The sequence below is a fragment of the Lepus europaeus genome, chromosome 7 (genome assembly GCF_033115175.1).
Source record: "Lepus europaeus isolate LE1 chromosome 7, mLepTim1.pri, whole genome shotgun sequence".
NCBI classification, from domain to species: Eukaryota; Metazoa; Chordata; class Mammalia; order Lagomorpha; family Leporidae; genus Lepus; species Lepus europaeus.
In genome coordinates, this window is record NC_084833.1 from 72029481 (window position 1) to 72042008 (window position 12528).

General features: G+C 38.5%; 1 protein-coding gene across 2 annotated transcripts in view; it reads right to left on the bottom strand.

The window, feature by feature from the left end:
• The window catches only part of PRCP (prolylcarboxypeptidase), a 76588-nt gene that overhangs the window by 12290 nt on the left and 51770 nt on the right, over positions 1-12528 (bottom strand). For both annotated transcript variants that reach the window (XM_062196782.1, XM_062196783.1), the window contains exons 4-6: positions 11565-11746; positions 11231-11388; positions 10371-10540 (exon numbers count right to left, since the gene is read on the bottom strand). In XM_062196782.1, the coding sequence (XP_062052766.1) occupies positions 10371-10540; positions 11231-11388; positions 11565-11746 (510 nt within the window). The remainder of the gene's footprint in view (positions 1-10370; positions 10541-11230; positions 11389-11564; positions 11747-12528) is intronic.

Below are 12528 nucleotides of genomic sequence, written 5' to 3' on the forward strand. Positions count from 1 at the left end.
TGCTCCTCTTCCTATCCAGTTCTCTACTTAGGGCCTGGGAAAGCAGTAGAAGATGGCCGAGTGCTTGGGCTCCCGTACCTGCATGGGAGACCTGGAAGAAGCTCCTGGCTCCTGTCTTCCAATCAGCCCAGCTCCAGTCATTGCAGCCATTTGGGGAATGAATTAGCAGATGAAAGACCTTTCTCTCCATCTCTCTCCCTTTCTCTCTCTGTAACTCTGCCTCTCAAATAAATAAATAAAATCTCAAAGACAAACAAACAAAAAAATTACCTAAACTCATCTTCTACAATTCTCAGCTCAAATTATCACCTCCTCTCTGAGGCCATCCTTGCCAGTGTCCCCAAGTCAGGAAGAACCAAACCACTCCCACCAAGGTGCCTCCATTATACGGTATCCATTTCTCTATCAGAGCCCCTGTGATGCTCTGCTGCAATCATTTGCCTCCAGAATGCCTCCCTTGGCACTTAGCAAGTTATCTGGGAACTTTTTGCTGGGTGAATTAACATAATTTTATGCAGTTGAAAAATTTGCAAATCTGTGGAAACCCACAAACTCTAAGGTCTGTGGTGTGATAAGAAGAACATCCTGCAACTCCCCAGATCCCAAATATTTCTATCACTAGCCTATACCCAGCTAGTTGAAAGTCTAGCTCTAAAAATCACCAGCAACACTTACAGTTATGAGTGAAAGCCAAGACTAACTAAGCAGGAGCATGACACTTCATGAGAAACAGAAATATCATGTGTGTTCATAAGGGTCTGTGTTATATAACAACTGGTATAATGTATGCATTTCAGCCGGTGCCACGGCTCACTAGGCTAATCCTCCACCTTGCGGCGCCGGCACACCGGGTTCTAGTCCCGGTCGGGGCGCCAGATTCTATCCTGGTTGCCCCTCTTCCAGGCCAGCTCTCTGCTGTGGCCAGGGAGTGCAGTGGAGGATGGCCCCAGTGCTTGGGCCCTGCACCCCATGGGAGACCAGGAGAAGCACCTGGCTCCTGGCTTCGGATCAGCGCGGTGCGCCGGCCGCAGCGCGCCAGCCGCAGCGGCCATTGGAGGGTGAACCAACGGCAAAGGAAGACCTTTCTCTCTGTCTCTCTCTCTCACTGTCCACTCTGCCTGTCAAAAAAAAAAAAAAAAAAAAAAGTATGCATTTCACTGTATGTAGATTTTACCCTTCTCCCCAAAAGAATAATAAACAAATATGGAACTCTGATTAATTATATCAAAACAAATATTTGAGTAGATGTCTGCAACTTACTTTGAAATGTATTAAAAATCTAAAATGGATTCAAGGATGGATGAAAGGATTGATAGGTGAATATCAATGTAATAAACGGAATATAGCAAAATATTTACAGAAGGTAGGTAGAAGGTTTATGGGTGTTCAATGTTTATTTTAACTTTTCTGTATGTTTATAATTTTTGATAATACAATGCTGGGGAAAAATCACAGGCAGGGGAATCAAAACTGATAATAACAACAATAATAACTATCGATTATTAAGCACTGGGTTTACAAAATTCCCGTTTCAAAAATTCCTGTCAGACAGATTGTTGTCCACTATATCACATATAGAAACTAGTTCTTAGGTTAAACCATTTTATTCAAGGCTATCTAGCTAGCAAGCGATAGAAGCTAGATTTGTCCGCAGGTATCTCTGACTATGAAAGACACATCTTATCCATTATGCTGCATGGTTTGGGAGCTGGCCCCATACAAAGCTGCGAAGAGTCCTAGTGGCAAGGAAAATACATTAAGATTGCATCCTTTATCAAGGCATTGACATGAATCTAATGACCTGCTCCCTTCTATTTCATATATATATATATATATATATATATATATATATATATATATAGATGATACATAAGTTCTGGCCAAAATGAGAGAGATAAGTTTAGAGAAGAGGCCAGGAAAGAGGGGCCCAACTCCTCCAGTTCTAAAGGAATTCTAAACAGCAAGGGCAACAACGAAGCCTGTACCCAGGACATGCTCCCAGTCAGGACAGGAGGGCATGAAGAAAACAGGCAAGATGCCACAAGCAAACCCAGCCCCCACCACAGTTCCGCCTAGGACAAGCTCTCAGCAACGCCCCCTGGGGAAGAAAAACCAGAAAATTGAAAAGACAGAAGAAATGATTTATAGTAAAAATTCTATAACTCTCCCCAAATATATTCTGCAGGACAATATTTTTATGGAATGTTAACTGGTATTTTGTGAGGAAAAAAATTTCTTTGTCAAATAATTTTAAGAAGCATTATGTTAGCAAATGTGACAGTTTTCTTAATGGCAGGATTTCTCAGAATCTTTAACATGTTCACCTGCAAATGTGACTTTCCAAAAGGCAGACAGAGTGTGAATCATTCCCAGTATGTTTTTGAAAATGCTGAGTTTGAGAAAAATCAGAAATTAAGATGTCTGAATAACTGGATATACCTTTAAAAAGTAACTATGAGAATAAAGTATAATGGGTTTATGATATAATTGAAGAAACAGGAGCTTTACAAATCTGTGATGCCTAAAGCAATAAGGAAATGCAAATTGAAGAAAGCTTAAAAGCCATACTGTGCAGTGTTTTACTACTTTGATTTCCTCTTGATCATTCATAGTAAGTAAAAAAAAAAAAAAAAAACAACCTAACATTGGCATTGCACTTTTCTCCCAAATTGTTCATAAGAAATATGCCACTCAGAAATTCTCAAGGCAATATAGATGTCAAAAAACAATCATGGTATTTATTAAACTATTGCCAGGCACCAGCAGTGGACTCAGTTCTTTCAAAAGGCAGCACAAAACTAGAGTAGACACACGGAAGGCAGAGAGGAGCATTATGTTCAAGCACCATCTAGTAGATGAGTGGATGAGGCATGGTGACAATGCAAGCTGGACAAAGGGAAAGGAGGTACTGATGTGCAACAAGTGGCCTAAAACTCTGGAAAAGAACACTAGCAAGTGAGTGTGACTCACATGCTGGCATCAGATCCCCTCTTAGAGCTAGAACACTGGGCCTCTGTCAGGCAAAGAAAAGGAGTCCCCATGAATAGCCATCTCTGCAAAGAGCAGTTACTGTCACTCCTTAAAAGACACAAGCGTGGCTGGAGACCGGCACCAGCTGACAGTACTTGGATTTCGGCAGCCACAGTGACACAAAGAGAACACCATGGCCAGAAACTTGGCCTATGCAGATAGAAATTCCATGTCCAGATTAAAGACATCCTCACTGTCTTCTGTGAGGTCAGATCACCCATGGAGTCCTGGGTTCAGTTCTGAGTAACACACCTTAAGAAGCACGCTGACACACGTAAGAAAATCCAAAATGGGGAATCAAGACGGGGAGATGGGGAGTTGAAGAACAACTGAGGCAACCTTAAATTGGTCATCTGCATCATTCCCAACCTTTCATTATTACAAATAAGGCCACAAAGACTATCCCTAAGGCTAGCTATTTACAAACAGGGGTACTTCAAAAAGTTTGTGCAAAAGTAGAACTAAAACATAAACTTAACTTGATGTTGTAGTTTTGCTTTTATTTATTTATTTATTTATTTTGAAAGGCAACAGAGACATAGAGAGAGATGGAGACAGAGATATCTTATCTGCTGGTTCATTCCCTCAAATGCCTGCAACAGTCAGGTTGGATCAGGCTGAAATAAGGAATTGGGAACTAGATCCAGGTCACCTGTGTGGATGGCAGGGACTCAATTCCTTGAGCCATTACCTGACAACTCCCAGGACATTGGAATCAGGAAGAGAACCAGGACTCAAACCCTGGTACCCAGATATGGGATGCATGCATCCTAAGTGGCGTCCTATCTGCTATGCCAAACACCTGCCCCAGGCAAGTTTATTTTTGTGTAAAAACATTTTTTAAATCCACCCATATTTTTTTCACAAAACATACTTTCTATGAACTTTCTGAAGATCTGTTTTGGGGTCAGCATTATGGCATGGCTGGTAAAGGCCTCTGCCTGTAGTGCCAGCATCCCACATAGGCACTGGTTCAAGTCCTGGCTGCTCCACTTCCTATCCAGCTCTCTGCTATTGCCTGAGAAAGCAGTAGACGATGGCCCAAGTGCTGCACGCACATGGGAGACCCAGAAGAAGCTACTGGCTCCTGGCTTCTGATCAGCCCAGCTATAGCCGTTGAGGCCAACTGGGGAGTGAATCAGCGGATGGAAGACCTTTCTCTCTGTCTCTCCCTCTCTCTGTTTGTGGCTTTGCCTCTCAAATAAATAAATAAAATCTTTAAAAAATATATTTTGTATGTCCTTGATTATTTTCTTGGGATAAATTTATAGAGACCCCTGGTTCAAAAGAAATAAACACTTATTAAGGCCTTTAGAACATACCATCAAATTACCTTACAGAAAGGAAGTGCCAGATTAAAATTCTAACAGTATGCTTACACAGGAGGCCTGAAAAATATCACTTAATTTTTTTTTTGCAAATTTATAATGGTAATTTTTATCTCAGTGGTCTTAACATTCCTTTCTGAATCAAAAATTCTGTGAGTTCAAGCACTATCTTAAAGCATAAAAAACACAATCTCTGCATATCCGTATGCATTCCCTAAAAGTTTTGGTAGCGGTTTTTACTTCAAAAAATTACTGAAGTAAAACTGACAAGACCTCAGCTCTACTGCCATGCTTATTCAAAGACTACAAAAATTCAAAAGGAGGTATATTCATGTACATTTATTAAATATGTGATGGATGCAAAAACATGTAAAAATTAAGGTAAACTGTCATGAAATTACCACGTTTATAAGTCAAACACAATCAGATATTGGCAATTTTTGTTTCACCTCATGTAATACTTCAAACCTGAGAAGCTGCAGATGAGGGCAAGCCCTGGCTTGTTGGTTATTTTTACCCAGGGACTGTAAACAGAGTCCCTGACAACCACCTCTGTTCAATATACTCCACACCAAGGAATCGCCCAAGTACTTGGGCCCCTGTCAGTCACCCATGTGGGAGACTTGAGTAGAGTTCCTGCCCAACCGTACCTGTTGCAACTATTTGGAGAGTGAACCAGCAGATGGGCAATCTTGCTTCTTGTCTCTCCCTCTCTATCACTCTGCCTTTCAAATAAATAAATAAATCTTCAAAATACTCAATACCCAGGAAGTCCTGTAGTATAGTTTCTATTTATTTTGTGGTCACTAGCAAACAGCTTCTTCTAAACACTTTCTACATAAGAAATACCATTCATATTTATGCCCTAAGTTCACTGAAATGGGAGCCACTGAGGTTGCAATGGCCAACACAATTGAAATCGCTCAAGGCTAGGGAGCAACACAGAGGACCATTTCCATTTCACAGAGGAGAAAGCAAGCTCAGAGAGCTCTGGCTATAGTTACCACAATTTAAAAACTGTGAATAGAGATTCTAAACTCAGACTTTGATCATGAAGTCCTGGCATAAAAATTTGCCTTCTATTACTATTATATTGTTATATAACTAGCATCGATTTAGTGCTAACTATATACAAGATCCTATGAAATACTAATAACAACCCTAATAAGCATTATAATTATTATCCCCATTTGCAAATGAGGAAACTCAAGCACAGAGAGATTAAGAAACTTTTCCAAAGCTATACAGCAAGGAAGTGGCAAAGCTGAGATTTAAATGCAGCTTCCATTTATAACAAATATACTATATATATACATACATATATATATATATATATATATTCACCTTTGAAAACTAAGGTAGAAGAGAAAAATAATAAAAACTGCCTAAATTTTAAACAAATGTTTTAGTATCTAGATTATCTTACATTATTCTTAGATTATCTTCATCTTTTTCTAAGTTTATTTGTGTTAGGTAAAAACTGAGATGTTATTCTGTAGCAATATAAAATCATAAAACATTTTTTAAATTCTATTTTAAAAGTTTGACTAACAAGTAATACTTGTACATTTTTATGGGACACAGTGCAATATTTCAACACATATATAGGCCATCAGCCTTTTCTTTTCCTTATCTTTTCTTTGTGTTTGGAGTCTACCAACTTCTTTCCTCCACAGGCAATAGTAAAAGGAAAACTGTAAAACAGTAAGAGTAAATGAAGCCCAAGTATCAACACTTGAATTAGACAGACATGATTCACTTTCTATTTCTTCCCATGAAGGTGAACATTCAGGAAACACTTTAAAAGAGCATTAAAAGTGCATTTTAGTAATTCTGGTTTTAAAGAGTATGGAAACAGTGGAGGAGTTAGAACATTCAGGCAACTTTAGTACCAAGCTGATCAGATCTGCACCCAAATATTTAGGCTCTGTCCTCTGAGCCTAACATATAGAGAAAAAGTAGACAATGATTTCAGTGTCCATACCTATGAGGATATGCATCTGAATAAAAGAAAGAAAAGTGGGGAGCAAGGAAAAAAATTTTTAAAAGAAAAGGAAAGAAGATAGGTTTAAAAAAAAAAAGGCCAATCTCCTCTCAGAGAGCATGGTCCATCCACATTAGAGAAAGGATTAAGCAGATACATTCAGCTTTTCTAATAGATTTTCTTTCTCTAAGACTTCAATACCCCTCTCACACTCACTCAGATAATCACATTAGTTTTGTCATTAAAAGCTCCCTTTTCATAGAATGCACCTAAACCGCTTAAACCACCCAGAGAGGTCGCATACATTATCAAACACCAAGACAAACGGAAGAGATTTTCCAACTTATGTCTTACTATTTCGCTCTAACTATCCGCACGCTCAGAAGGCTCAGCTAAATATTTGATGGGTTGTCAACTAAAAAAATGATTCCAAAATTGACAAACTTTAGTATCCTTTACAACTGTTCTTTAAGCTGAGAAGAGAGATAGTAGTTTTTTATGCTGACAGAACAGTCAAATGACTAGGGGTTTGCTTTCTCTTTTCTTGTCTTCCTTGTGTTCTACCAGCCAAGTCCATGATTATTTCTGCATGAATGTTGCAGCTTCTGTTAACAGTAAACAAAAGCAAATGGAGTCTGAGTGTGCAAAGCCCAAAGACAAATTAAGAAGAACGATACTTGAATTGACACGGAAAATGGCATTTAGTCACTGCCCATGGATCCTTCAGAACTGTACAAGATCCAAGCAGAATTGGAAATCACCTGCGTTTTTTTTTTTTTTTTTTTTTTTTTTTATAACCCAACTGTTACATATTATCTCACCATCCTAAGCCTGAGTTACAGACTCAGAAAAGGACGGCTGTTTGTCAGCCCTTTAAAAAGGAGGAAGTGTATCAGAGGGAGGAGGAGTCCTGGTTAAATGGAACTATCCAAGTGAAAGAGCGGTCCCCAACCGGGTAGTGTTCCAGGGATTAGGGGGTTGGGAGAACAGAGAGGGGGGTCAAGAAAGGAGAAAGAAAAAGAAAGAACAGTGAAAGAAAGTGATCCAAAGCTAAAAGTTTGGGAGGGAAACATGTAGTGGAAAAATTCTGAAAATCAGATGGGATGAAATTGGAAACACAGGCAATGGGAGTTTTTCACTGAAGAGACAAGAGAGAAAATAACTTTTAATTGAGTGTAGGCAGCAAACAGAATCACAAATACATGATATATAATTGAGAATTCCATAATATACTCTTAACAAGAGAAAGAAGAACTTTAGTAAGAAATAACTGAAAAAAAGAACAAAAACAACTGATACAGGACAAAAGATGGAAAAGGTTATCACAGAAGAAGATGCAGCTATCTTCCCATAAAAATAAACTTCTAACATATATAATATATATATATATATGTATATAAAGATGAAAGGATTGTACTTATTCAAAAATATAGAACAAAATATCTAAAGTGTACTCCCTTGATTTCAAATGATTATTTAGGAAAGCAAAGAAGAAAAAATTTACACTAAAGACTCAATAGCAAAATATTTCAAAAAGAACATTAAAGAAGTAGAGAGAAAACCAAAGTCAGCTGTTCTTTTCACTGCTCCAAATCACAGGAAATCAACACCAAAAAAGCTGAATTTCTCTGGCTGTTTTTCTAAATCCATTATCAAACTATAGCCCCCAGGCCAAATGAAGCCCACTGCCCATTTATTTTTATAAATAAAGTATTATTGAACACAACCATCCTCATTTGTTTATGGATTATCTATGGTTACTTTCATGCTACAGCTGCACAGTCAAGTAATTGTAACAAAGACCATATGGCCTGCAAAATCTAAAATATAGCTCTTTCTGTAAAAGTTTGCCAATCTCTGTTCTAAATAATAAGGGAATTCCACATATGTTTTTATCATCTGACAACTCATCTGTTCTTCAAGTGGGGATAAAGATGCAAATGTAATTCTCACTTTGTATACAGAGTACAGAATTGAATCTGATAGTTGTCACACTGAGCAGTGATCCATTCAAACCTTCAAACAAGTGTCCTCCTAATCCAATACAATGTGGTAGATCAGAGGCTCTGAAGGACAGACCCATGTTCAAACCCTACCTCCGCCACCTCTTAGCTGAGCTTTAATTTCTCCTTAATAAATCTGGCATTATACTGCTTTCTCCCAAAGTACCATTCTGAGGATCAAATGAGATCACATATGTGAGAGCGCTTTGTAAATAGTACAGCAGAACAGAAGAATAAGGCAGTATTAGCACACAGACGTTTATGGAGACTTCAGATTTAGTTTTTACTCATTATGCTTGTCCCTCAGGATCAGAAAGGAATTGGTTCCTGGCCCCTCCACGGATATACACAAGTCTCTTAAATAAAATAGTGTATCATTTATATAAAACCTACCCACCTCATGCTTTAGTTTCTAGATTACTTATAACACCTAATACAATGCACATACTCTGTAAACAGCTGTTATGCTATATTGTTTAAGAATAATAACATGGGGGCCAACAATGTGACATAGTGGGTAAAGCTGCTGCTCACAATGCCAGCATCCCATATGAGCTCCAGTTCGAGTCCCGGCTACTCCACTTCTGATCCAGCTCTCTGCTATGGCCTGGAAAAGCAGTAGAAGATGGCCCAAGTCCTTTGGCCCCTGTACCCACGTGGGACACCCTGCTCCTGGCATCGGATCAGCTTAACTCCGGCAGTTGCAGCTATCTGGGGAGTGAACCAGTGATGGAAGACCTCTTTGTCTCTCTGCCTCTCTGTAGCTCTGCCTTTCAAATAAACAAATAAATCTTTAGAAAAATTCTTATTTAAAAAAAAAGTTGTGCATTTTATCATTCAAAGTAGCAGTTTAAGTAAGGTGTATATTTAATCATTCAAAGGGACAGCTAAATTAAAAATCCTTTTAAAACCTGGGTCTCGGGGCCGGCATTGTGGCACAGCAGGTTAACACCCTGGCAGGAAGCACCAGCATCCCATATGGCCGCCAGTTCGGCTGCTCCACTTCCAATCCAATTCTCTGCTATGGCCCAGGAAGGCAGTAGAGTATGGCCCAAGTCCTTGGGCCCCTGCACCCATGTGGCAGACCCAGAAGAAGCTCCTGGCTTCGGATCAGTGCAGCTCCAGCCATTGAGGCCAACTGGGGAGTGAACCAGCAGATGGAAGACCTCTCTCTCTCTCTCTCTACCTCTCCTCTCTCTGTGTAACTCTGACTTTCAAATAAATAAATAAATCTTAAAAAAACAAATAAATAAATAAAACCTGGGTCTCATATCGCCAATTCTATTTTTATTTCCAGTACCCATTCTTGCTTGAGAGTCCATTGTAGTCTCTAAACCTAACCATCAAGTTGGACAACCTTTGTTTTTAAAATTAACAGGAAAATTCTTTACAAAGGAATGCTTAAAAGGAGCATACACAACAAAGAATTTTGATGTGAAAAAGAACCTTAAAATTCATGGTGTAGTTAATTTATCTTTACATTTTCCAGAGTGTTTTCACACCCAGTATTTTATTTGCTTCTCAGCACAAACCCATCTGGTATCTAAGTATTACTAACCCTGTTCTACAGCAGAAGGCATGGAAGCCCAGGGAAGAAAAGCACCTTGCCCCAAACTACACAGCTAGTAAGCAGCTCTAAACCAAACCTTCACCTTCAGCATATGAGTCAGTGTTCTTTCCAGTCTGCCATGGTGCATGGAGAGCATCCCTTCAAGATCTATGCAGCACTTAGAATGCCTTAGCAGCTGACTGCATCATAGGACTAGGATAACAGCTGCTATTTTTTAAAGTATCAATGGTGTATAGCAAAGATTTATACACACACATATATCAAGTTAGGTAACGTCTCCAAGGTCACATAAACAGAAAGTGACAAAACCCAAGATTCTGATATAGACTTGAATGACTCCATAGATACCCTGTATACCTAGGATCTTCTCTTGATGCTGAAAATCAGAGGTTGCATATGAAAAAGAAAATGAGAAGTGTGTTATTCAAAATGATGAGAGGACATTTTCCTGTTACCTGGATAGGCCATGCAGGCAAAGGCTGTAAAAAATCAGATGCATATGGATAATCTACCATTGCTAGATTCACCCAGGTTTCAGAGATCCAGTCTTTCAAACGTCGGATGTCAGAAGAAGTTAATGGGTCACATAAGCGAAGGGTTTCAGTAAGCCACTGTAAACCACCTTCTGCGAACAGAATCACATTGTCGGAATCTAAAAAGCACTAGTCAAAAGAAGGCTTCACAGATCATTTATTCTTTATTTGGTATTACAGAAGACTCGACTTTCCATACTGCTCCTCCAAGAATGCATTTTCAACATTCAATAAAATATTTTTGGAGCAACTGTATAATCCCATGATAGACAAGTCAAGTTCCCTTTCTTCATTGAGCATATCAGAATTAGCATTCTGAACTATTCCTCTCTTTTAAATACTATTAAAATAAATAGGTAGAAATACTACAGAAGGATGAGAATACATAAACTACAACTAAATAAAACAAACAGATGTATACAACAAATACAGAGTTAAGCAAAAGACAGCCAACACACAGAAAACATAGTTTATGCAATTTTAGTTACCAAAACATTCAAAACAAGCAAAATAAATTTATGGTTCTAGAAGCGAGGATAGTGACTGGCTGGGTAGGTGTGGAGGTAGTGACAAGAGGGGATTTTTCAGATGCTGATGATGTACTTGTTTTGGATCTCCCTTTGCACTCGCATCAAGCTATGCATTTTGATTTATGAACTTTTCTGCATAACATAAAACACAATGTTTACTTAAGAGTGGGACATGTTAAGTTTAACAATTTTAACTTTTAAAATGAAAGGTTAAAACACACACACAATTCCATTCTCTTAGCTAAAGCTTACTTGTGGTTGAGAGTCGATTAATGGCACCCCAGGACCTGCGGATGCTCTCTGGACAACCTGGACTACTTTTCCGAAAATCTGTAGTTACAATCTTCATAAATGCCTCACAAGGTACCAAATCCTCAAACTGCCAGATAGGGGCAGAAGCTGCAAGAGCTCTAAACAGTATGGAAAATAAGAAAGAGAAGAAAAAATACATGTAATTCCAGTTTTAACATAGCTGCTAATGGATAGAAACTAGAAACTTCAGTACAATAGAATGGAGTAAAACAAATCTTTAAGTTTGCCTTGATAGTCATTAAGATGCATTTATATCCAACATAAATGCACTTACCCAACTACCACGTGAGGATATTTCATCCGGAACCAGGCTGCAAGCATGCCACCATAAGAGCCCCCTAGGGCAATAACAGGCTGATTTTCAGCTCCTGGGATTGTCCTTTTCAAGTGTTTGATTAACTCTGCAAAATCAGCCAGAGCTTGTTCTGATGTCAGAAAATTCAAGTGTCTTGAATCCTAAAGAAAATAACAAAGAAACTGTATGTAAATGTGCACAAAATAACACTTAGGCATAACATAGATCCAGAAAAGAGCCAGAAGCAGATAAGCTCTTCTCCAAATAGAACTTCTGACAATTGAGCTAAAATAAAATGCCCAGAATAACAGCCATGCTGGTACAAATCACTTATGAAAAATTATTTTAAGTTTGTGGAAGAACATTATGTATTCTGCACTCAAATGCAATTTCTTTTAAATGTTATTTACCAAGGACCTTGTTGAGGTTGTAGAAATAATATAAACAAACTTTAAGAAAAATGTGATGGAGTATAAAGTAAAGCTTAATAACTTTTATCATAACTTGTATTTGAAATCGACACATTTAAAATGTCTACCACATAGGCAAAGATAAATTAAATTCTCTGAACAAATGAAGTAAAGATCATCAGAAAAATAAAATATGTCCTTCCTCATCACAAAGACTATATATTGTGTTGGTCTTTTCAACAACTGGAACAAATGAGGATGCATATGGTACATAACCATAAAATTGGGAGGGGAAAAATACTTTCAGGGATTGTATGGAAAACAAGCAATATAAGACACTGATCCCTGAGAAAGAAAACCCACACGGTAAGTTCCATGACGGTCTAATTCTTTGCACAGGAACAGTTCCTACTCCATGTAAGAAGGCAAAGCTCAGAGTATTGCTCAACTGAGAAGGTTAACCAGATAGTGATAAAATACGACACTCCTTCCTTTGAAGTGTGAAAGCTGGGGCCAGTTCTGTGGTGCAGGGG